This window comes from Carcharodon carcharias, chromosome 14, assembly GCF_017639515.1.
Source record: "Carcharodon carcharias isolate sCarCar2 chromosome 14, sCarCar2.pri, whole genome shotgun sequence".
Taxonomy (NCBI): Eukaryota; Metazoa; Chordata; class Chondrichthyes; order Lamniformes; family Lamnidae; genus Carcharodon; species Carcharodon carcharias.
This window is the reverse complement of record NC_054480.1, coordinates 40,651,319-40,678,217: the sequence shown is the minus strand read 5'-3', so window position 1 is coordinate 40,678,217 and position 26,899 is coordinate 40,651,319. Positions and strand designations below refer to the sequence as shown.

Here is a 26,899-nt window from a genome sequence, read left to right as displayed (position 1 = left end):
CCTTCATCCTTAATTCAGACAAACGATGCATCTTTCACACAGCACTCACTCCCCGATTGAGGAGTGAAGGGACAGCTTGGCCTTGGCCCCGGGGGGGGGGGTGGGGGGGCGGAGCGGGAGCAGGCCCTTCGTTTCCATGACGCCAACCGCAGGTCGCGGGGGCGGGGCGAAGGTCAGGGGTCAGGGGCGGGTCACGTGCTAACTTGCCAACATGGCGGTGCATGAGGCTTAGAAGGAATTCGTTGGCCGCTGCTGTCTCCGCGATTTTACTGTCATCGACAGCCGAAAAATCATGCACGAGGGCAGCAAAACGAAAAACATGTTTCTGACCCGAGCGCTTGAGAAGATCCTAACCGATAAAGACGTGAGGAAAACTCATCATTCCCAGCTCCGCAAAGCCTGTGAGGTGGCCTTGGGTGAGTTTCCTGGTTTGGCTAAAAGAGGGAAGGAGAGATTTCGTGAAAATTGAGGCTCGAAATGTATTAACCTGCTCACTTTGCGCATTCTTCTAGCTAACTGAGGCACGGATTTGACTGGCACTAATCTCAATTCCAAGGCAGCAGAGTATCTGCAACTTGGCGAGGAAAAGGCCTTCCTCCGCTTCTTTGAGAATTCCCTTTTCATTGACTTCCGCGATTAAAACCGTGCTGGCAAGACAGATCTAATTGAGACACCAGCAGCCACCAGCATTAGCGAGATACATGATACCTTGCAACTGATTGCATTTAATCTGATTCTACCTTCTATGACATTTAAAACATTGGTAGTTAAGTTTATTTTGCGTGCGACCCATCGTCTCACCCTTGCATCTTTTGCTTTCAGATTTTGAAACTATCCTTATTAGTACTAGTTGAGAGTAAAAAAAAAGGGCTTCTGCCCAAGAAATTAGAAATCACTTTTCTGTAATCCAGTAGATGTAGGCTTTGAAAGTACAAGATTGGATAAGACTCTGGTGCGGCTGACTATTCTCGAAAATAGATATCCCACAATTGCCTTTCTTCACCAATTTATGCATTTCTTCTGTGAAATTTTCCACACTAGCTGCATGAATTTATTTTCCTTGGCAGTCTGCTCAACATGTTCACTTTGTCTAAGCTTGGGTTTTCATAATGAGTGATAGCTGTAAACTGAGCCCTGTTATAGAATTTCTGTTTAAATGTATGAAGTTCTGAAGTGAAATTGTATATAATTTACCTCAGACATAAATATCAACCATAAACTGACAGATCTGAGTAATGTCAGCGTCAGCAGCCAGGCTCTTCTGTGTTGTTTTCATTCTGGTTTCTTGATTAAAGTTAATTTCACATTCCTGTAATGGGTTGAACTGTAATATGGAACCTCAGAATGAGTGCAAGTGACTTAACCTCACAGTGGATATCACAAGGCTATATTGATGGTGAAATTTGTGTGTGCTTAAATGTTAATAGCATATAGCTAAATCTTGTGTGTTGATGAGACAAAGGATATGGTAGAAGTCTGCAAGTGACAGTGAAGCAAATGAATCGTGGTATAGCATGACAAATTTTGTTGTGGATAAAGATTAGAGTCTGATGCATGTTCTACAGAATTAAAATATCAATTGTACAGATGGTACTTGTAGGGCTGTGGTACATTATATGATATTGTTGGCAAATGAAAGAACTTGGATTTACAAAATGTCTTCTATGATCATAGAATGTCCCAAAGTGCTTTGCAACCAATTAAATACTTTTGAAGTGTTGTTACTGCTGTAATGTAGGACAACGTGGAAGCTAGATTACGTAATCTGTGGTCCTACAAACTGCCATGAGTTAATATCCAGTAATAACTTATGTTTAAGTAGTATCTTTAAGATAACATAAGATCCCAAAGCATTTCGCAGTGGCATTTCAAAACAAAATATGAAACTGAGCTAGTTAAGGACGAATTAGGGGAGAGGACCAAAAGCTTGATCAGAAACCAAAGTTTTAAGGAGTGTCTTAAAGAACGAAAGCATAAAGAAAGGCAGAAGAGTTCAGAGAGGGATTTCCAGATCTTAGGCCTAGGCAGCTCAAAACACGTGGTTTAGTGGTGGAGCGATTAAAATCAGTGATGCTCAAAAAAACAGAATTAGATGAACATAGATGGATCAGGGCTGTAAAGCTGGAATGCAAGAAATGTGGAGAGGCAAGGCCATAGAGGTAGTTAAATCGAGGCACAAGTTAACTGGGAGCTAATAAAGTCAGCGAGCACAGGAATGATGGGTGAATGCAATTTAGTATAAGTTAGGACATGGGAGCAGAGTTTTGATTCAAGTTTACAAAGGGTAGAACATGGGAGGTTGGTCATGAGAGTGTTAGAATAGTCAGGTTTAAAGGGTTTCAACAGCAGATGAGTTGAAGCAGGGAGATGTAAGAGATGTGGGTGATAGGTGATCTTAGTCATGGCATGGACCAGATAATGTGTTTATAGTGCAAAAGCAAAATAATTTGAAATAATAAGAGAAAATGCTGGAAATATAAGTATATAAATACACAAATATAAGTTGTTGAAATACTCATTAGGTGAGGTCGCATCTCTGTAGAGGGAAACACTATTAACTTATTAGTTCAATGACTTCATAGAACTGGAAAAAATTGGAGATGTGGCAGGTTTTGAACAAATACAGTGACTGTTTTAATGAGTTTAGCTGAAGGATAAATATTGACCAGGAAACTGGAAGAATTTCACTATGTGAAAACACTTTTTCTCACCTCACGTATGCTTCTTTCGCAAAATACTTTAAAACTGTGCCCTCTGGTCCTTGGTCCATTTACGAGCAGGAACAGTTTCTCTTGATCTACTCTATCCAGAGCCCTCATGATTTTGAAAATTCTATCAAGTCTTCTCTTAGCCTTCTCCTGTCCAAGGAAAACAGTCCCAATTTTTCCATTCTTTCTTCATAACTGAAGTGTCTCATCCCTGGAACCATTCTTGTAAACGTCTTCTGCACTCTGTCCAATGCGATCACATCTTTCCTATAGTGTGGCATCCAGAACTGTACACAATACTCTAGCTGAGGTTTAACCAGTGTTGTAGAGAAGTTCATCATAACCTCCCTGCTCTTGTATTCTAAGCCCCTGTTAATGAAGCCTAGAATACTCTATAGTTTAGAAACAGCTCTCTCTACCTGTCCTGCCTCCTTTAATGATGTATATACATAGACACCTAGGTCTCTCTGCTTCTGCATACCTTTTAGAATAGTATCCTTTATTTTACACTGTTTCTCCATGTCCTTTGTGGCAAAGTGTATCACTTCACACTTCTCCGCATTGAACTTCATCTGCCACCTATTTGCCCACTCCACCAATGTGTCAATGTCCTTTTGAAGCTCTACACGCTGTGCTCCTTATGGTTTACAGTTCTGTCTAGTTTTGTGTTGTCTGCAAACTTTGAAATTGTCCCCTGCACACTAAGATCTAGATCATTTATTTATTAGGATGCGGGCCTGAGGTAAACCTGGCAATGTCTATGTTTTGATCAAGATTTTTAAGACCATCCTTGCTTGTGTATCCTCAGGGAGGGGAAATTACTGTGTCCCCATCTTGATATTCTGCCATTTAGTTGATGATTGCAGGTTTATTATTTCCTTCAACCAGAGAATGCCTAAAGAAAATCAGATTATGGTGTGAGTCCTGAATATGCTTTTTGCTAATTAGAGCTTGTGGCCCCTTAACCTACATCAACAATTTACTTTGAAGTAATGTTCTGTATTTATGCTTCCTGTGCCAATTATTATCTTGTGCCCCTGTGCCCCTGTGCTGCCTCTACTTTGGAGAAATGGCCCAGATATGTCCAGTATTTGCTTATAATATGGCCTTTTTTTGCCAGGGAACAGTCTTGTCATTCTTGAGTACCAAGATTAAAATGCCTGCTTTGCAGCTTGATGACCGGAATCAATGTGACACTGCAAATTAAGCATGATTCCCTCTAACTTGTACTCTGCTGTTTTAGCTATGTAGGTAAGTAGCCTGTTGGCCTTGTTTATTGCAGCTCAGCTGTATTGGAATATATCAAGTTAGTTAATGATGCTAGATGTCTTTAAATTTTATCCTCATCATTTTGACAATTCATGGAGGAGTTATGCAATTTTTTTTCTTTTATGCAATATTTTCCACCTATCAAAATTGCAATTCATCTCCCAGTATTTCTACCATTCAGAGTTATCTCCCTCATTTGATAGGTCCCTGATAACCACGTTGATTGCAACTGCCCCGACTTGTTAGATATACTCTTTGAGTTTATTCACTTTGCTTTGAGATCTTGAACTTGCCAGCAGTATAAATTTGAAAGTTGGACAACCAATCCAACATTGCTCTCTGGAGCTCTGCAGTCAGCGCTCACTACCTCACCCTGGTCCTTTCCTTCCATTAACCTGTTGCTCAGTCAATATCTTACCTATTCTTGGGTTTTCCTGTGAACCCTCCCTACTTCAAACTGGAGGAGCAAAATTCTTGCTTTTATATAGCATCACTGATGGTCATAGGACATCCTAGAACACCATGCAACCAATAAAGTCTTTTTGAAGTGTAGTTCAATATACCAGGGTCCTTGGAGGAGTATAAAAAGTGCAGAGGGGAACATAAAAAGGAAATTGGGAAAGCTAAGAGAGTGCATGAGAAAGCATTGGTGGGTAGAATAAAGTAAAACCCAAAGGATTTTTTTAAATATATAAGGAGCAAGAGAATAACTAGGGAAAGAGTAGGGTCAATTAGGGACCAGAGAGGTAACCTGTGTGTGGACCCAGAAGATGTGGGTACAGTCCTCAATGAATACTTTGTGTTGGTCTTCACAATGGAAAAGGGCAACACAGGTATGTCCTCGGCCCAACCGTCTTCAGGTGCTTCATCAATGACCTTCCTTCCATCGTAAGGTCAGAAGTGGGGATGTTTGCTGATGATTGCAATATTCAGCACCATTTGCGACTCTTCAGATACTGAAGCAGTCCATGTGCAAATGCAGCAAGACCTGGACAATATCCAGGCTTGGGCTGATAAGTGGCAAGTAACATTCGCGCCACACAAGTGTCAGGCAATGACCGTCTCCAACAAGAGAGAATCCAACCATTGTCCCTTGATGTTCAATGGCATTACCATCACTGAATCCCCCACTATCAACATCCTGGGGTTTACCATTGACCAGAAACTGAACTGGACTAGCCATATAAATACTGTGGCTACAAGAGTAGGTCAGAAGTTAGGAATCATGTGACAAGTAACTCACCTCCTGACTCCCCAAAGCCTGTCCACCATCTTCAAGGCACAAGTCAGGAGTGTGATGGAATACTCTCCACTTGCCTGGATGAGCACAGCTCCCACAACAGTCAAGAAGCTTGACACCATCCAGGACAAAGCCCGCTTGATTGGCACCACATCCACAAACATTCACTCCCTCCACCACCGACGCACAATAGCAGCAGTATGTACCATCTAGAAGGTGCACTGCAGGAATTTACCAACGCTTCTTTGACAGCACCTCCTAAACCCACGACCACTACCATCTAGAAGGACAAGGCAGCAGATAGATGGGAACAGCATCACCTGGAAGTTCCTCTCCAAGTCACTCACCATCCTGATTTGGAAATATATCGCCGTTCCTTCACTGTAGCTGTGTCAAAATCCTGGAACTCCCTTCCTAACAGCACTGTGGGTGTTTCTACACCACATGGACTGCTGCATTTCAAGAAGGCAGCTCACCATCACCTTCTCAAGGGCAACTAGGGATGGGCAATATATGTTGGCCTAGCCAGCGAAGCCCACACCCCATGAATTAATTAAAAAGATTTCAAAATCAGGGTGGAGAACTGTGAAATATTAGATGAAATTAACAGAGAGAAAGTGGAGGTACTAGCGGGTTTAGTGGCCATACAAGTGGATAAATCTGCAGGCCCGGATAAGATGTATCCCAGGCTGCTGAGGGAGGCAAGGGAAGAGATATCAGGGGCCCTGGCAGTAATTTTCAAATCCTCTCTAGCCACAGGTGAGGTGCCAGAGGACTGCTAATGTTGTCCCATTACTAAAAAAGGGCCGAAGGGATAGTTCAGGAAATTACAGGCCAGTCAATCTAACCACGGTGATGGGGAAGTTACTAGAAAGAATTTTGAGGGACAGAATATATCTGTACTTGGCAAGACACGGATTAATCGGGGACAGTCAGCATGGATTTGTTAAGGGAAGGTTGTGCTTGACAAATTTGATTGAATTTTTTGAGGAATTAACCAGGAGTGTTGATGAGGGTAATTCATTTGATGGACTGTAGCTAAGTTTTTGATAAGGTCCCTCATGGCAGACTGGTCAAGAAAGTAAAAGCCCATGGAGTCCAAGGCAAAGTAGCACTTTGGATCCAAAATTGGCTGAGAGACAGGAAGCAGAGGGTGATGGTAGAGGTATGTTTCTGTGACTGGAAGTCTGTTTCCAGTGGGCTTCCGCAGGGCTCAGTGCTGGGGCCCTTGCCCTTGTAGTGTACATAAATGATTTGGACTTAAATGTAGGCGATATGATCAAGAAGTTTGCGGATGACAGGAAAATTGGTAGGGTGGTAAATAATGAGGATAATTGTAAACTGCAGGAGGATATCAATGGACTGGTCAGGTGGGCAGAGCAGTGGCAAATGGAATTTAACCTGGAAAAGTATGAGGTAATGCACTTGGGGAGGGCTAACAAGGTATGGGATTACACTATGAATGGGAGGACCCTCGAAAGTACTGAAGATCAGAGGGACCTTGGTGTACATATCCACAGACCCCTGAAGGTAGCAGGGTACATAGATGGTTAAGAAGGCATATGAGATACTTGCCTTTATTAGCCAAGGCATAGAATACAAGAGCAAATACAAGAGCAGGGAATTTATGCTGGTTAGATCACAACTGGAGTACTGTGTGCCGTTCTGCTCACCACATTATAGGAAGGATGCAGTTGCACTGGAGAGTGTGCAGAGGAGATTTACCAGGATGCTGCCTGGGCTGGAGGGTCTGAGCTATGAAGAAAGATTGGCTAGGCTGGGGTTGTTTTCCTTGGAGCAACGAAGGTTGAGAGGGGAACTGATCAAGGTGTATAAGATTGAGGGGCATAGATAGGGTAGATAGGTAGGCACTTTTTCCATTAGTAGAGGGGGGTCAATAACCAGGGGGCATAGATTTAAGGCAAGAGGTAGAAGGCTAAGAGGGGAGTTGAGGAGAAGTTTTTTCACCCAGAGGGTGGTGGAAGTCTGGAACTCACTGTCTGAAGTGGTGGTTGAGTCAGAGACTCTTGTAACATTTAAGAAGTATTTAGATATTCACTTGCGTTGCCATAGCTTCCAGGGCTATGGGCCAAGCGCTGGAAAATGGGATTAGTGCAGTCAGATCTTTGTTGACTGGCATATACATGATGGGCTGAATGGCCTCCTCCTGTGCTGTAGATGTCTATGAGTCTAGTTACTGCTGTACAGTCATAGACATGGCAGCTAACACACGTAGCAAGCTCCCACAAATAGCAATACAATGAGCAGTTAATCTGCTTTAGTGATTTTGTTTGAGGGGCACATATTGGCCAGAACACAAGGAAAGACTCCCTGCCCTTTTTCAAAATTGTTTCTTGAAATGTTTCGCATCCACTTGAGAGAGCAGAAGGGGTCTGGTTCAACTTGGCTCCAAAAGACAGCATCTCCAACTGTGCAGCACTCCCTCAGTAATGCACTTGAGTGTCAGCCTGGATTTTTGTGTTCAAGTCTGTGGAGTGGTATTTGAATCCACAGCCTTTTCACCTCGAGGCAAGAATGCCACTGACCAAGTTATGGCTGGTACTAGTGACCTTTTTTACATTCATCTTTGTCAGCTGCATTTTAGAGGTCCAGATACATTGTATTGGTGAACATAGTTCTTCCAATTACAGAACAGTTGTAGCAAGAGCAATTCAGCTAATCCTATTCCCCTACTTTTTCCCTGCAGCTCTGCAAATTTTTTTTCAGCTAATTACCCAGTTAATTTTTGAAAGCCATGATTGAATCTGCTTTCACCACACACTCAGGCAATGCATTCCATGTTTCGTTCTTTTGCTATTCTGCTTCTTGTCTCTTCCACAATGGTAACAGTTTCTCCCTATCATCTATGTCCAGACCCCTCTTGATTTTGAACACTTGTATCAAATTTTCTCTCAATCTCTTTTCTTTAAGAAGAACAGCCCTGGCTTTTCCAATGTATCCACATAGTTGAAGACCCCCATCACTGAAACCACTCTCATAAATCTGTTTTGCACCCTCTTCAATGTCTTCACTTCTTTGCTAAAGTGTGGCACCCAGAGTTGGACACAATACTCCAGTTGAGGCCAGTTCACTATAACTTCCTTGCTTTTGTAATCTACCTCTATCTGTGAAGCCCAGAATCTTATTTGCCATCTTATCCATTTTCTCGCTCTGGCTTGTCACCTTCAACAATTTGTGCGTGCACATTGCCAGGTCTATCTGCTCCTATTAGGAGGTGTTACTTCCTTAAATCCAAGGAGATTGGTGACTCATATAGAGCCTTGGTGAGACTGCACCTGGAGGATTGTGTACAGTTTTGGTCTCCTTACCTAAAGAAAGATATACTTGCCATAGAGGGAGTGCAACAAAGGCTTGCCAGACTAATTCCTGGGATGGAGGGATTGTCCAAGAAGGAAAGGTTAAGTAGACTGGGCCTTTATTATCTGGAGTTCAGAAGAATGAGAGGTGATCTCATTCAACCATAGAAAATTCTTACACAGCTCGACAGGGTAGATGAAGGCAGATGTTTCCCAAGGTTGGGGGGTCATGAGCCAGTGGACCCAGTCTCAGAATAAGGGGGAGGCCATTTTGGACTGAGCTAAGGAATTTCTTCACTCAGAGGGTGGTGAATCTTTGGAATTCTCTGTTCCAGAGGGCTGTGAAGGCACAGTTGTTGAGTATATTCAAGACTGAGATTGTTAGATTTCTACATTTTAAAAACATCAAGGAATACAGGGATAGTGCAAGAAAATAGTGCTGAAGGAGAATATCAGCCAGATCTCATTGAATGGTGGAGCAGGCTCGAAGGGTTGTTTAGCCTACTCCGACTATTCCTTATGTTCTCATGTTCTTATTTTCCTCTTGAAATGGTCTTGGCTGCTTTTCATGATGTCATTAGATAAATGGCCTTTTTTTCCATTTGTTGTTTGTGGGACCATACTTGGTGCACAAGTGGCTGTTAGATTTGTTTACATTATTACAGTATCTACAACTCAGAAATAACTCATTGTTGAGGAGGCATTTTGGGACAAGTTGAAGACACATTAAGGCATGGTTTTAATGCAACTTCTTTCTCGAATGATGGAGCAGGCTCCAAGGGCTGAATGGTCTACTGCTGCTAAATCCTATGTTCTTGCAGATTAATCCTGAAGATTACTCTTGATAGTCAATTCCATTTTAACTCCTATTTATCCAGAATTAAGATTTTGTTTGGTTAAGTCTGTTTATCATCTCTTTTCACAAAATGAGGTTTAATGAAAATTATCCAGCTTTTGTGCTGTCCTTGCCCAATACCAACTCTCCCTTCCCAATCCAGTTTCTAGTTGTTATTCAGATATGCTCACCATACTGGTTTGCTTCCAGTCCATCAGGGCCTGTCAACTGTTTTGTTAGCTTCTTTTCTCATGATTACCAGCATCTCAAAGATTTCATCCCTTACTCTTTAGTGCCCAAGGATTAAAAGCCACCCATCTACTCCATGGATATTATTGGCCTTTTTTAGGCTATAAAGTTTTTCATCCTTTGAGCATTTTCATAGAGTTTTATCCACCTTAAAATTGTAAGAATTAAATGATTGCAGTTGCAAAACTAAATAGTAAGCAACTGTTACCCTTCTGACCTTAAATGGCTGTGATTTTGTGGTTGTAATGACAGAGAAACTGTCAGCGTTCACCGTTATTGCTCCTCCTGAAATTCACTGCAGTTTGGAGAGTATGCACGAGTGCAGTTAAATGCAAAAATCCATAAGTTGCTGTCATTAATTCAACACTTCTCCAGAGGGTCCGCTGTTGAAGTTACTCCCCGCCAACCTGTGCTATCAAATAGAAGTCACTGAAGTGACAAGAACTTCACTTATATGCTCTTAATCTTGCTGTGAAAAGGCTTGAAAATGTTCTGTTATGTCAAATTAGATGTAACTGGATTTTTAACAGCGTACTGAATTCATAATTACTGGCCTTACTGGCCCTGAAAGAATAATTTTATATTTGTGGAGTGTCAGATTTCTTCATTATAATGAAAAAAAAATTAATATATGCTTGTGATATTTTAACTTCTACTGTAATCCCATAATTATGTCCTAAACATTTATCTTACTGTCGGTAAGATTCAAAAATTAGAAGTAAAGGTATTGATGGTTTTTACTTAGTGGTTTTCCACCTGTGAGAAAACCACTGTGATTAATTGCTTACCCTGGTTGATGGCATCACTGTTTCTGGAGATGATCCGCTTGATTTGACGCCAGATTCAAACAGATGATGGGGAAAGGGAAGTTTGCTTGATGGAGCTTGCTTGATTTTGGTGAGACCACATTGCACACGGTTTTAGCCTATTTATTTAAGGAGGAAAAACTTCAATTTGGGGTGGTTCAGAGAATGTTTGCTCGGTTGATTCCTGGGGTGAAGAGGTTATCTTTTGAGGAAAGTTGGCCCTTTACTCACTTACTGGAGTTCAGAAGAATAAGAGGTGATTTTATTTAAACATATAAGATTTTGAGGGGGCTTGATGGAGTGGATAGTGAGAGAATATTTCTCCCTGTGGGAGAATCTTAAATTAGGGGGTACAATTTCAAAGTAAGAGGTCTCCCATTTAAGAAGGAGATGAGGAGGAGTTTCTTCTTTCGAAGGGTAATGTTTTTTGGAATTCTGTATCCCAGAGACCTGTGGAGGTTGATTCATTGAATATATTCAAAGCTGGGACAGATTTTTGAACTACAGGGGAGTTCACGGTTATGGGCAACAGGCAGGAGAGTGCAGTTGAAGCAATAATATTGAATGGCGGAGCAGGCTTGAGAGGTGCATGTGGCCTACTTCTATTTGTTATGTTCAAAGTCAATGGTTAGCACTGTTGCTTCACCACTGACTGTGAAATCCAGCACATTATGTTGCTGAATTTCCTTCTATTCATCAGTCTTTTTCCTCTTCATATTTTTCCTAAGAGTGAAGATATTTTTAGTTACTATTTTGAATGACATTCCAAGAATATCCCTCATCTCAGTATAAAATGCAGTGAAAAACAAGAGGTGATTGAGCCACCTGGAGAGCAGAGTAATTTTATGCTTTATTAGCACTGATCATTTATGTAAAGTTGGCTGAATGCAGAAAACTGAGAGGAAAAAGCAACTTATCCAGGTCACCAATAGAATAAAATTCAATTGTCTGAAATCACTAAGCTAAAAGGAAGGATACAGAACAATGAGATTTAATTAGAGGAAGAATGATAGTAACAGATGCACAGAAAGGAACTGAACCACAGAGGAAAAAAATAATGGTGACAAATGAATGGAAGAAGTGGAGGAAGCTGATATAAGCAAGCAAATGCGAATAATGGAAGTGCAGAGAAAAGCTGAAAGCAACACAGACCGCGTACTACAGGTGCTGTCGATGGTGCACAAATTTCTTGATGCTGTCTCTCAAACCAGATGCCTCTGAGAGGGTTGCACAAGTTGCAGTGATTGTGAAGACAGCTCAACCCCAACTCACAAATGTTTGCTGCCTGGGAAACAACAAGCAACATTTGTCCAATCTGAGCTTCACCAGTCTGACCTATCCCTCGTTCAGATCCCCACCTGAACAGATGAAGCCCATGTAAGACAATCATTACAGAACATGGTGTAACACTTAAAGAACACACCATTCCATACTCAAACTACAGCTGAGTACAAACACTGCAGAAGATTTGCTTGTTTTAAATTTTTCAAGGAAACCAGTTCATTTTTAAAAAATGGAGGGACTCATAAACAAGTACTAAAATAGAACTTTTGTTGATCTCACCAAAGCTTTTCACCTTTTTTATGCTTTAATGGCCTGGATTTTGTTGTCAGTGGTCAATCCTTACAGCTGTCCACAGACCTCTCATGGGCATTGTGCAGCAACTTATGGTCTTCAGGAGCCCAGAAGAGTGCAGCGACCTCAACATGTGTGAACAAGACAGGCAACAGCCTTAGCCAAACAGATTGAAGAATCCTGATTGAAGCATGCAGAATCTAAAACAGGAAGTGAATGTTAAATATTTTAATTCAATGTGGAATCATGTACAGGAAATGAACCGAGATGAATTGAGAGGGAGATTAAAAAAAAGACCAAGAAATGTAAACGATTTTGATTTTTAACTTCTTAAATATTCTGATAGAATGAGACACTTGTAGAAGAGTGCAGAGAAGCTGTTTGATATAATTAAGACTTGCCAAATTGTGCAAAATTAACTTTACACAGGAATGGAAAAGTCCTAACTTTTTCTGGCGTTTTAATTAATGCTGAATCTCATGGTAAGGTACCATTGTGGCAAAATTTCTAGAGGAGTAGGGCAAATCGGCCAGCAACCTATATCTCAGCTGTGTGTGTGCAGAAGCTGTAAGTAATTGTTCCGTTTACTCTTTAATAAGGGAGAGCACCATTATTCCTACTGCAGAATCTGAGCCAAAATGTCTTTACCATTGTCTCTGCTCCACTTAGTGGAATTTGCTTAGAAAATTGACATTTATCTTTAGTCCCTTAAAAGCAAAATGTTGATGGCTCAAAGTTTAAAATGCAATCATAAGAGTCTCACTGTATAAATATAATTACATTTCAAACCAGTGGAAAGCCAAAGATCCACAGAATGGGTAAATATTGAAAAGAAATTTAGGGATGACAGCAGCGTTTCCCTTTAAAATTTCTGCCAAGATTGACAAATTGGACAAGAGGAATCCCCAACATATTTTCAGATCTTCAATGAGAGAAACTTGATGTTGTGATAAAACAATCTTTTAAATGTTTTGAAAGCATGATTAAAACTACCCAACAGATGCATTAATTTGATTGGAAAACTCCATTAAGTGCCAGGGCATATTTATTTTCAGAGCTGTTGATATATGAATCAAGTTGTCAACTTATTGAGTGCAAATTTGTTGCTAACAGTCAAAAGATAGCTGGACAAGTTCATGAATGTGGCTGACATTTTCTTAAAATCTGGGTTTTCTGCCAACGCTGTGCATGCACAGTTGTATGCACAGCTGACATCTTTATTGGAGGCAATGTGCAGCAGGTTACATGCATGGTGATCACTGGCCCTGGAACTGCAAATATTACAGTGCTGGCAGCAGAATCTTTCAGGAGTCCCACAGTTTTCTTTATCCCATTTGATTTCCTTAACTTTTCTCTTGCCTTTCTTCCCCTCCATTATTTTGGGGAAGCAGCTTTCTTCCAATAAACCATCTTGTCATAGCAGTATATCTGAGTGGTGTGGAAGGGATGATGTGTAATTAAGCCTGTATTCCACCATCTGACTGCCCATTTGGGCTTAAATGTGCTGTGACTGCTGGTCCCCGCGGGACTCAGAAACTGAGTGAATGGCTTCAGGGATCAGAATCCTCCCCCTATCTCTCCATCCCAACCCCCAGAAACAGAAGCCTCCCCTGAGGGAAGCTGCGCCCCAACTGCCTGCCCAAGACAGGGCTCAGAACCTGGGTGAACTGCTTCCAACAGGCACTGTCTCCTGCAAGTGATGACATAGGATTCTGCGTGTGCGTGGCCAAGAGCACATGTGCAGACAGGTGTCGGTAGCCATCTTGCATGGCCATCTTGAGTTGGCAGGAGGCAGTGTTTCTTTGCCTCTTTATCTGCCCCTTCCAGGTAATTGTGTGGCTGGTTTGTGGAGAGGGTTTCAGTTAGATGGTGTGTGTACAAGAGCAAGCCAGAAGTGATCTGAAGTAGACCTAAAATGAGATGCCACCCTGGAGAAGCAACAATATTGGACTGTTTGCTTACTAAACAATCAAAACAGCATACTATAGACAGGGCTAAGCGATTCCACAATCAGCAGCTGAGACCAAGGTTCTGCAGCCCTATCACCTCCAACCTTGAATGGTGGTGGCCAATTAGACAGCTAATGAGGAGGAGGCAGCTCCACAAATGCCCTCATCCTAAATGATGGTGGAGCCCAGACTCTTAGTGCAAAAGACCAGGCTGAAACATTTGTGACTATCTTCAGTCAATTGCTGAGTTGAATTGCTGAGTTGATGGTCCAGCTCAGCCTCCTCCAATGGTCCCCACCAACACACATATAGTCTTCAGCTAATTTGATTCACTGCATGTGATATAGGTCAGAATCAGGGCGCAAGGCGGCTCCTCTTTAGCTGGAGTCATAACTAGTATAAAAGAAGATTGCAGTTGTTGGGAGTCAATCATCGTAACCTCAGGAGGAGTTCCTCAGGGTATTGTGCTGTGCCCACCCATCTTCAGCTGCTTCATCAATGACCTTCCCTTCAACAGAAGGTCAGATTTGGGGATGTTTGTTGTTGTTTGTGCAATGTTTAGCTCCTTGAGTTTTATCTCCTCCTGAAATAATGAAGCCGTTTTTGCCTGCAGCAGATCTGAACAACATTGAGGCTTGGGATGATTAGTGAGTAACATGTGTGCCGCACACGCTGACAGGCAATGATCATCTCCAACAAAAGGTTTTCTAACCACTCCCCATGACATGCAGCAACATTACCATCACTGAACCCTCCACCATCAACATCTTGGGTGGCCACCATTGACCAGAAGCTTAACAGGACCAGCCATATAAGTACAGTTACTGGAGGTTCATGGTAACTGGGTCAAAATTATTTTTTTATTCATCCATGAGATGTTGGCCTCACTGGCAAGACTAGCCTTTATTGCCAATCTCTAATTGCCCTTGAGAAGTTGGTGGTGAGCTGCCTTTTTGAACTATTGCAGTCCATGTGGTGTCGGTACACCCACAGTGCTGTTAGGGAGGGAGCTCCAGGATTTTGACCTAGCGACACTGAAGGAACAGTGATGTATTTCCAAGCTAGGATGTTGAATGGTTTGGACGGGAACTTTCAGGCGGTGGTGTTCCCATGTGTGTGCTGCCCTTGTCCTAGCTTGTAGCGATCATGGGTTTGGAAGGTGCTGTGTACGGAACCTCGGTGATTTCTTGCAGTGCACCTTGCATTTGGTACACACTGCTGCTACTGTGCGTTGGTGGTGGAGGGAGTGAATGGCAGCCATCCTCAAACAGTCAAGTGAGTTGCTTTGTCCTGGATTGGGTGAAGCTTTTTGAGTGTTGTTGGAGTTGCACAAGTCTCACTCCTGACTTGTGCCTTGTAAACGGTGGATGGGTTTGGGGAGTCAGCAGGTGAGTTACTCTGCAGGATTTCTAGCCTCTGATCTGCTCTTGTATTTATATGGCTAGTCCAGTTCAGTTTCGGGTCAATGTTAACCTCCAGGATGTTGATAGTGGCGGATTCAGTGATGGGAATGCCATTGAATGTCAACGCTCTACCTAACAGTACTGTGGATATATCTGCATCATATGGACTGAAGCGGTTGAAGAAGGCAGCTTGTTGCCATCTTCAGCAAATAAGGTAATTGCAGGGAATGAAAGTAAAAAATGAAATTAAAGGTTTTTTATCTGAATGCATCTGCAATAAGCAAAATTAATAGTGGCACAAATAGGGGTAAATTATTTAGATCTAATTGCTGTTGCAAAAACATGGTTTTCAGTCATCAACGTTGGGAAATGAATTTTCCAGGGTACACATTATTTCAGAAAAGTAGACAGAATGGCAAAGGAGGTGGGGTGTAGGCCTTGTAGTAAGGACATGAGTGAGAAAGGATCTGCCCTCTGAAGATCATGAAATGGAATCAGTATGTATGGAAATGAGAAAAAGCAAGTGCCAGAAAGCACTGGTGGAAGTAGTTTATAGGCACCCTTATAGTAGTTATACCATTGGGCAGAGCATTTATCAAGAAATTATTGGAGCCTGTAACAAAAGAAATGTAATAATTGTGGGCGACTTTAACCTTCAGAAATGCCCCCTGAACAAGGGCAATTAGGGTTGGGCAATAAATGCTAGTCTAGCCAGAGATGCCCAAATCCCATGAATGAATAATAAAAAAAAAGATAGACCAGGACAAACAAATTGGCAAGAATGGTCTAGAAAATGAGTTTGCAACATTTTATTGGAGCAGTAGGAACCTGCAAGGCTACGGACCAGGGGCTGGAAATTGGGATGAAAATGATCAGTTAGTTTCTTTTTTCTCTCTTTGGCGGGCACAGACACAATGGGCTGAATGGCCTCTTTCTGCACCGTAACTTTTCTACGTTCCTATGGTAGTGGAACCAACTTGGGATGAAGCTATCTTGGATCTAGTATTGTATAATGAAGTAGGGTTAATTAGTAATGTCATTGTAAAAGATCCACTGACCGTAATACCATTCAATTCCATGTTAAGCTTGAAAGTGACATATTCCAATCTTAAACAAATATCCTGAACTTACACAAAGTCAATTACATAGGCATGAAGGAAGAACTGGCTAAAGTTAATTGGGTAAGTCGACTAAAAATTATGGCAATAAATGAACAGTGGTACACCTTCAAAGAAATAATTCAAAATCTTCAACAAAAAACATTGCATTGAAGAACAAAAACTCAGCAAGAAGGACCTATGCGTGGCTCACTCAGGAAGTTAAGGATAGTATTAGATTAAAAGTAGAGGCTTACAATGTTGCAAAAAAACAGTAGCAAGTCTGAGGATTGGGAGTGTTTTAGAGACCAGCAAAGCGCCACCAAAAAGTTGAGAAGAAGGGAAAAAATAGAATGTAGAAGTAAACTTGCCAGGATTATAAAAACAGATTGTAAAAGCTTTTATAAGTATATAACAGAGAAAGAGAGTAGCTAAAATAAACATTGGTCCATTAGAAGCATAAACAGGAGAAATTATCATGAAGAATGAGGAAATGGCAGAGGCACTGAACAAATATTTTGTCTGTCTTCATGTAGAAAACACAAGTTTCATACCAGAAATAGATGGTAATCTAGGGGATAAAAAGTGAGGAAATTAATATCAGTAGAGATAAAGTACTGGAGAAATTTATGGACCAAAAATACCAACAAATTCCTGGGACCTAATGGCCAACACCCTAGGGTTCTAAAAGAGCTGCAGAGAAAGTGGATGTGCTAGCTTTGATTTTCCAAAATTCCTTAGATTTGGGAACTGTCCCACTGGATTGGAACTTGGCAAATATTACACTTCTCGAGAAGGGAGGGAGAGAGAAAACTACGAATTACAAACTGGTTAGCTTTGCATCAATTGTTGGGAAAATGCTGCAATATGCTATTAAGGAAGTCTTAACAATACACTTAGAAAGGCATAGTATGATTAGAACAAATCAACATGGTTTTACTAAAGAGAAATCCTGTTTGACAAATTTATTTTTTTTGAACTCGTAGGGTAGATAAAGGGAAACCAGTAGATGTTGTATACCTGGCTTACCAAAAGGTATTTGTTAAGGTGCCACACCAAAGGTTAATAGGTAAGATAAGGGTTCATGGAGTTGGGGTAATATATGAGCATGGATAGGAGATTGTTTTCTATCCATTAACCAGAATGGGCTTAAATGGGGCTTTTTCAAGTTGGCAGGCAGTGAACAATGGAGTGCCGCAAGGATCAGTGCTGGGACCTAAGCTATTTGCAATCTATATTCATGACTTGGATGAAAAGACAGAATAATATATCTAAGGATGATGATACCAGGCTAGGTGGAAAGATAAGCTTTAAGGAGGACAAGGAGGTGCAAAGAGATGGACAGATTAGGTGAGTGGGTAACAAGATGGTGGATGGAGTATAATATATGGAAATGTGGAGTAAGAACAATGCAGAATATTTTTTGAAAGGTGAGAAACTTGTAAGTGTTGATGATCAAAGAGGCTTGGGGTGCTTGTACAAGGAACACAGAAAGTTAACATGCAGGTGTAGCCAACAATTAGGAAGGCAAATAGTACGTTGGCCTTTATTGCAAGAGGATTGGAGTACAAGAATAAATATGTCTTGCCACAGTTGTACAGGGTTTTGGTGAGACCACATTTGGAGTACTGTGTGTAGCTTTGGTCTCCATATTTGAAGGATATACTTGCATTGGAGGTGGTACAGTGAAGGTTCACCAAATTGGTACCTGGAATGAGGGTTCTCTTATGATGAGAAGCTGAGTAAATATGTTGTCTGGAGCTGAGGAGAACAAGGAGCTATCTCATTGAAACCTTCAAGATTCTGAAGGGGCTTGATAGGGAATGTGCTGAGAGATTACTTCCACTGGTTGGGGAATTTAAAACACAGTGACACTGTCTCAGGAAAAGGGGCTGATCATTTAAAACTGAGATGTGGTGAAATTAGGGTTGTGAATCTTTGAAATTCATGACCCCGAAGGGTTTTGGATGCTCCATCATTGAAAATATTTAAGGCTAGGATACACAGATTTTTGGTCCCTGAGGGAATGAAGGGATATGGGGAATGGGTGGGAAAATGGACTTGAAGCCCAAGAGCAGCCATGATTGTACTGAATGGTGAAGCAGGCTCGATGGTCTACTCCTGCTCCTATTTCTTATGTTCTTAAGTGCATTTAGTGATGGTCATTACATGACAACAATCATATGCTATGAACGAACACAAAGCACTCTTGATAATTGAGATTGTGTCTCTTATCACATTGGCCTCCTGAAACTTGTTTGGTCTTTTAAGACATGGAGAGGAATTCTAAAAATGTTTCTTCAAATTGGGTCATGTTTTTATTTGCTTCTTTATATGTCCCTCCCATGATATTCTGTAGCTGGTTGCCTGAGAGGGCTGCCGGTAAGTGGGGATTGTGGTGTGCGTGTTTTGTTATGGCCATATTGAATAGGCTCAGTGGACCAGCTGGTCTTTTCCCTTGATTTTTGTAGGTTTTTATTCTAATGGAACCTACTCCACTGACTTCTGGCCCTGTATGTTCAATGGGAAGCTGCTGTGCATGTTCACAGCAGTGAATCCCCATGGTAAGACTGGGAAATGGGAGAGAAAATAGCAGATAACAGCAGTAACACGCTTTATGCAACTGGGGAAATGTATTGAATGCAGTGTTTGGATTAACACTCTTCTTTCTGTTTCTAATCTAAAGAAATTACCTGATGATGAAAATGCAGTACAATTTGTAGATGATGCTGCTGGTGGAAGGGGAAAGAGGGAGGAAGGAATAAATAAATGGGGAAACTGATGAGGCATTGAAGCTTGGCAAAATGTGTAGTGAGCAAAACTGTAGTATGCAATTTAGTATTGTCATGAGCATGGTGTTACATATACAGTTACCCAATGAGTGGTGTTGAGTAAGAGGCTGAACAAGATGCGAGTGATGATAAACTAACACTAAAAATGTACATTCATGGCAAAGTTGCATCAATAAAGTGAACAGAAAGCCGAGTTATATTGCCAAATTGTGAGGCTGTCATGTTGAAACTGTACTATGCTTTGGTCAATGCAATTCTTAGTTGTGTTACCATTTTTGCTTCCAAGCAGTTCAATGAATTATTTCCTTGCATTATTAAATCTTCAATTATTCAAACAAGTGTTGAACCATGACCCAAATTAGTGATTTTTCATATAGTTATAAAATTGTAGATTGAATGCATGAACTTCTTTTAAAAGTAGCAAAAAATCTAATACCTTGCAGTGTGTTTCTCTAAGACATTATGGCCATATTATTTGCATTAATATTTGTAGTTGAAAAATATTCCCAATGGATTTTGAAATCTATTTGCCAAATGGTGCATCTTATTATAACCCATGTTTCATAAACTAAAACAAAAGAATTCTAATGTGTTGCAAGCAACAGCCTTTGATGGTCTATTTGATCTGTTGCTGCAAATTACTGTCCTATCAGCTCCCTTTCCTTGAACGTGTTGTCACCTCCCAAATCCATACCCATCTTTCCTGGATCTCTATGTTTGAACCCCTCCAATCAGGTTTCTACCCCAGGACTGTACCAAACCACGTTATCAAAGTCACAAAAGCCATATGTGCCTGAGACAAAGGTAATTTATCCCTCTTTATCCTTCTCACCTGCCTGCAGCCTTTGGCTCAGTTAATTACACCATCCTCCTTCAACACCTCTCGACTGCCCAGCTGGGTGGGAGTGCACTCACTTTGCTCCATTCTTATCTATCTAATAGTAGCAATGGCCTCTCTTTCTGCCCCTGCACTTCCTATTTCTGGTGTCCTTCAAGGATCTATCCATGACTCTTATCAACATACTTCCACTTGGTTACAGCATCCAAAAGCACAGCATTAGACTTCACCTGTACGCTGACGACATGCAGCTCAATCTTACCATTCCCTCTCTCCTCCATTGTTGCTTCAATCATCAAACTGCTTATCTAGCTTCCAGTACTGGATGAGCAGAAATTTTCTTCAATTAAGTATTGAAAATACTGAAGCCATTGCTTTTAATTCCATTCCAAACTCCCTTGCTACCAACACTAAACCTCTTCCTGGCAACAGGCTGAGACTAAACCAGTCGGTTTGCAACTGTGGTGTCATATTTGACTGCTGGTTAAGCTGCTGACCACATACTTCTGTCATCACTAAGATCACCTATTTCCAGCTCTGTAACATTGCTTGACTTTGTCTCTGTCTCAGCTCATCTGCTGCTCTAACCCTCATTCATTCCTTAGTTACCCTCTAGCCTTGACTATTCCAACACACTCCTGACTGGTCTTCCACATGCTACCCTCCACACTTGAGGTCATCCAAAACTCTGCTGCTTGTTTCCCTATCGCCCTTGTGCTTTCTAACCTATATTGGCTTCTGGTTAAGTAATATCTTGATTTGATACAGCCTCTGTTAGTCGACAACATAGACTCAAATCTAACACTGAGCAGGATTGTCACAAACACAAAATGAAATTGCTCAGTTGTTAGAAAATAAACAATGCACGGGGATGTGGTAATTGTATTGTTTTATGCTGGATTATAGCTGACAATCAGAAGCAGCCTGATGGGTTTCCATCAGTTTGTTTTATTTCTACACCATTATGATCCTACACCAGACCCCCAAGTTGTTGGCAAGATCTGGTTAGGGGCCAATGATGTTTTGTTTAAAGTAGAGACAGTTTGAAATTCAAGTCATTTCCTCAGAATAAAGGCACAAGATTCCACGGATTTTGAACGAACAAAAATACACTTAGCTATGCAAAGCCAGAAAGATAAAACAATTCACAATATCTATCTTATTAACCCTGAATATTAGAGAGTATGAGGTATATGTGAATTAACAGGCAGACTGTGACCAAATGCACCACATTGCATGCGAAATGGCAGATGCAACCAAGACACAATCCACAGATCTCTCAACAACCAGCCCAGATGTCAGTAAACACTGAATCAATCAATCTTACTGAAACTGTCTTTATCACAAGGGATTCCTGAATTCATCTTTGAAGATCTTGCCTTGAAATTCTCTCTACAAATTGCTCCAACTAGGACAGCAACAATTGTGGCCCACCTCACAGCATATCAAGCTTGTCGCCTGGTCACATGACCTGAGATTCTGTCCCCCTGGATTCCTGACTATTCACTTAAGCACCAAGTCAGGAGCACAATGTCAGTCCTTTGGTGCACCGAACAGAACACTGGTACCCTAAAGGGATACCTTCGAGCCAATGGCTTGCAGCACCAAGTTACCAATCTTCTGCTGTCTTCTTGGTTCTTGAGGACTTCTTTCAAGTCCTCTTTGATCGCCAGGGCTTCTTCTGAACCCTCTTCACTTAGTCTGCTAACTACAGCCTTTTCTCTAATTGGAGTCTTTTTCTCTGTTGCTCTTTTTTTAAACTGAACTGGGACCTTTTCCTGAACCTGTCCCCTGCCTGGGACACTTGTTTTCAATGGCACTCTGCAGCCGAACACATGACCTTGGTTTCCACATTTTTTTCGTCATGCACAAGCACGCCAGGCCAGCCCTCAGTCCAAAGAACTTAAATGTGGAACTGCACAGGTGCAGTTTGCTCCCAGTCTGCATGTGTTTGGAAGCTCCCAAGATCTGTAGGGACTTGGAGTAGGGACTCTCGATGAGAAGGTAAGTTAATTTTCATAACAAGGTATCTATGCTGTCATAGTTGCACATGTACATTTCAATTAAGAACGACAACTAAAATTAGACCAAGGTATTTTTTTATAGATACAATTGATGGGAAAATCTTGGACATTGAGCTCTGCAGTATTAGCACAGATTTAGACAAATAGGTAGCTGGTGGAAAAATTGCAATTTCCTTTATCTATCGCAGTATTTCTTCAGTAAAGACAAAAGAATATTATTTAGAACTGTTAAAATATGAAGGACACTGTATTCAATAAGAAATTAAGTGAAAAATTAAAAGAATCAGACACACAAAAATGATCAGAAAATACAATGGTCGGCTCATCCATTCCATTCGATATTCCTACATCTCTATTCTTCAACTTAAGTAAACATATCTGTGTCAGTCTCCAAGTGCCACTTGCACTTGCCCTCACCTTTGCATCCGATCTTGTGCCCCTTTTGCACAGCCCCCCTCTTCCCCCGCACTCTAAAACCCTGAGTGGTGATGGGAGCAGAGAGAGCCGGGACAGTGAGGGGATGCAGAATGGGGATGAGCAGAATGAAGGTCAAGAGAAGGGCCAGCTCCCTTTTGAGGCCTTAACATTTTTGCTCTCTGCCCCCCCCCCCTCACACACTGTACCTTCCCTCTCTTCCTTTTCCCTTATTCTTTTCCTATAAGCAAGGAACTTATGTTAGACCTTAATAAATCAGCAGTTCAGTTTCTCCTGGAGTATTGTCAATTCTTGTCATCACAATTTCAGAAGGACCTCAAAGCCTTAGTGAGGCTTCGGTGGATATTTATTGGAATAGCCCCGTGATGAGGGACTGCAGTTATGTGCAGAGACTTTGCTTTGAGCAAAGTAGGTCAGGTTTTGTAGAGGTGTTCGTAGTTCTGAAAAGTTTTGATAGAATAAATAAGTAGAAACTGGTTCTATTGACTGAAGGATCATCAACCCGAGCTCCATGATTTAAGGTAATTAGCAAAAGAACAGGGGAGGAGATGAGAAATTTCTTGACACAGTTTTTGTGATCTGGAATGCACTGCCTTAACAATGATGAAACCAACTGATGCTTGCTGGGAAAACTTGCAGCATGTACGCTCCCAGGCTCCAGTATCTTGGGACTTGCAGGCACTGTTGGGAGCTCATTTGAGACCACAAATCAAACAAGTGTAGTTGGGAGTTGATACCACAGCCAGTTAAACCATCAACTTATTCAATGGTGCAGCTGGCTCAAAGGGCTGAATGGCCTACTCCTCCTATGTTCCTCTGAACAAGCAGTGATAGAGTGGGGAAATGGTGGCATAGTGGTAATGTCACTAGACTGGTAATCCAGAGGCTCAGGCTTATTCTCTTGGGGACATGGGAGGACATGGGATCGAATCCCACCATGGCAGCTAGTGGAATTTAAATTCAATAAGCTAGTCTGAGTAATGGTGACTTTGAGACATCATCAATTGTCATAAAAGCCCATCTGATTCACGATGCTCTTTAGGGAAGGAAATTGCTGTCCTTAGCTGGTCTGGCATACATGTGACTCCAGACCCACAGCAATGTGGTTGACTCTTAACTGCCCTCTGAAATGACTGAGCAAACTCAGTTTAAGGGCAGTTAGGGATGGTCAATAAATGCTGGCCTTGCTGACGATGCCCGTGTCCCATGAAAGATTAAAAATCTCTGGGAGGACAAAATATCAACAGTCAGACGGACAGAAGTTTTAAGTTTCCAACTAGAAATGTTTGTGAATCTCTTCACAAAACTTTTTCAGTTGTGTTTAATCAGATTACAGTAAAATTTGAAATAAACACGGAAAATACTGGGAAAAAAAACTCAGCATGTTAGGCAGCATCTCTGTCGAGAAAAAAAAAGTTAATGTTTCAGGCCTTTGACCTTTCAGCAAATTGTTGCTAACAATTGTTGCATGTCTCCTCTACATTGGTGAGACCAAATGCAGATTGGGTGACTGCACTGTTGGAGTGAGGCTCAATATAAACTTCGGGATCAGCACCTCCTCTTTAAATTAGGCACTTCACAGCCTTCTTGACTCAACATTAAGTTCAACAACTTCCGACTGTGAACTTTGTTCCCCCTTTTTTCTTTTCTCTGCTTGTTTTGGTTTTTGTCTTTCAGGCATCAGCAAACCTGCAATTGACACATCTTTTGTTTCTTAAGTTCTTCTCTTACCTGCATCACCATTCCCTTTGGCCTGAAGGACAAACTTTTCTGTCAATCAATCTCTCCTGTCTTCCACCCGATCACAGACCTGCCTTTGTCCTTGTCCCCACCACCTCTTGCTCAAAATCTATTCGATCTCTAACCTTTTCCAGTTCTGATGAAAGGTTACAGACCTGAAATGTTAACTCTGTTTCTCCCTCTACACAGATGCTGCCTAACCTGTAGAGTTTTTTCGAGCATTTTCTGTTTTATTTTAGACTTTGGGCTTCTGCAGTAGATTTTCGATTATAGTAAAATTTGTACTTTTTATGTTTTAAACCTCATCTTGAATTTAATTTGTAGGTAAATGGAAACACACTACTTTAAATATTATTGGTGATTGAATTTGTTTTTATAGCAGATTTTAGCTGCTTATCATTGTTAGTTTGCTCTGAGCGAGTATGAATTTGAGCAGGCTTTGAAATGTCTGTATAGAAGGAAGTGGAATTAAAAAGTGCACTAATGTATTGTGTTAATTTTATATTTTGTGTTACTTGTGGATGTGTAATGTTGCTTTGGAGATGGGGGTTTGAGGAGAAATTTCACAGAGCTTTATCATTTCAGGTTTTACCTGGAGAAATCTAGTATGTTCTAACAAGTCTCTAATAGGACTAGTTGTACTAGTTCTGTAGAAGGGGTAGATGTAGTAGCCTTTAATAGGTTTTCCCACCCATTTTTGGGTTAATTTGTCTGAATTTTATGGCAGAACCATTCCAGTTTACATAGTTAGTATTGTGATTTTATGCCAAGATGGAATATAAAATGTAAGTGTTCTATTGAAGAATGTGCATGTTCTATAATTGAAACTAGTCAAGTTTTGGGTTATCTGATGGGGCATATGGTATGGATTTAATGTCCACAGCATATGGTGCTGTTTGTAGCTTCCATTTGAAAAAATGTCCTAAGCTGACTGAGACTTGAACCTGCGCTGGATGAAATGTAGCAGCTCCATAGAAAAAGGAGAGAGACAAAGTACCTGGCCTGGCTCACCACTGCCCTATTGCAACATAGCTAAGATCAGAAGCCTGATGTGCAGGAATGGAATGAAGGGTGTGAACCACCACCTGCAACCCTAAAGAGCAGTCCATCAGAACAACGCCACACAACTTTTTGATTGGCAAATGTGGCTAAAAGAAGTTGAAGGTGACTTGGTATGAGGGAAATTAGGATATAATGTTCTTAAGCATAAGTGTGAAAATGTTAGTGTATTTTTTCCAGTGTGTAAAACAAAATAATTTACTGAATGCCTAGGCTCAGCCAAGCCTTGCATGCCTATTCTTTGCATATCTTAACTTATCAAAATAATTAAGACACAAGTGAAATAGTCCAATACAGTATGAATTCGCATCTTTATCTGCTTCGGCTTTCTGGAATATTGTGGCTACTTTAGGTAGTTGGTAGAGTGTGACATTAATCATTGCATCAGCAATGGAGTATTTCCTGAAATTAACTAAAATGTACACTAACTTGAGAATGAGCAATAGTGGATATTTATCTATGAACATTGAGTTTCAGAATTTGGTATGATTTAGTTAATCTATAATGTGTACTGCACATCTTTTTTGATCAGTTATTTTACTCATCCATTTATAAGTGTAGGGTAGTGTTTCCCAAACTATTTTCCATTATGGTCCCATTTTAACACTTGAAAGTTCATGTGACTTGAGACACCAGCAAAAACAAAACAGCAGTAAAGCAGCATAGTAACATTCAGTATGTAATTATTAAAGTTCTCATATAGATCAACACACAATCCATCATATAAATATGAAAATCTGTGATGTAAGATACTTTTTAAGGATGATATTCACCAGACCATTACTTCATCTCAGCCACTCCGGCTCATGGACCTGGACCAGGAAGGAGCAGAAGCACAGGTGAGCATCTTGAGCGGATGATTTTGGAGCTCAGGTCATTCTGAAGTGCCTGGATGATGGGGTTATGCTCAGGCAGGCTGCAGTTGAGCAGCAGAGCTATTGCCCCGAGGTTCATGGTCAGGTCCGGGCTTCAAGACTTAGTGAAGTGGCCGCATGCAGGAACATGTGGCCCGGGGAGAGAGACCGAACGATGAGCAGGGTAAGGGTAGGGCCAGATGTCGTGTGATCCTTGGTGCTGATGCGGGGCACAGCCTGGGATCTTGTGACTCCATTCACTCTTTCTGTGACCCCACTTGGGACAGTGGATAAACAAACCTTAATTTTGAGCCTCCTTGAAGGCCTACACACAGGCATGATGAGTGGTAGCTTGCCTTGGTGACTAACTCATGCTGGGAGGGTGGCCGGTTCTGTGATGCAGCCGGCTTGCAGTGCAATGTCTTTTTCAACTAGCATAAGATTGTGGAAACTAGATTTGCGCTGAATGTAATTTGCTCTTGAAATTCCTCTCTCTCATGGCTAATTTCAGATGAATCATACCAAATAATCCAGCAGAAACAACAAGACATTGAGTTTAAGTGCAAACAAATGAGTGGAATTCAACCAATGAGCTATGTGGAGAACAGCATTGGTGCAGACTTATTTGCTGAACAGAATTGTCTGCTCTGTTTTGCTGTTGTAATATTCTGTGACGTAAGAGTTTATACTTTTCATAATTATAAAACCA

At 41.2% G+C, this 26,899-nt stretch overlaps 1 protein-coding gene across 1 annotated transcript in view; it reads left to right on the top strand.

Annotated features, from left to right (window-relative positions):
- The first annotated feature begins 201 nt into the window (after window positions 1–201).
- The window catches only part of LOC121287125 (brefeldin A-inhibited guanine nucleotide-exchange protein 2-like), a 118,280-nt gene continuing 91,582 nt past the window's right edge, over window positions 202–26,899 (top strand). Inside the window, exon 1 of the mRNA XM_041204689.1 lies at window positions 202–416. Coding sequence (XP_041060623.1) covers window positions 293–416 — 124 coding nt within the window. The 5' untranslated portion in view covers window positions 202–292. The remainder of the gene's footprint in view (window positions 417–26,899) is intronic.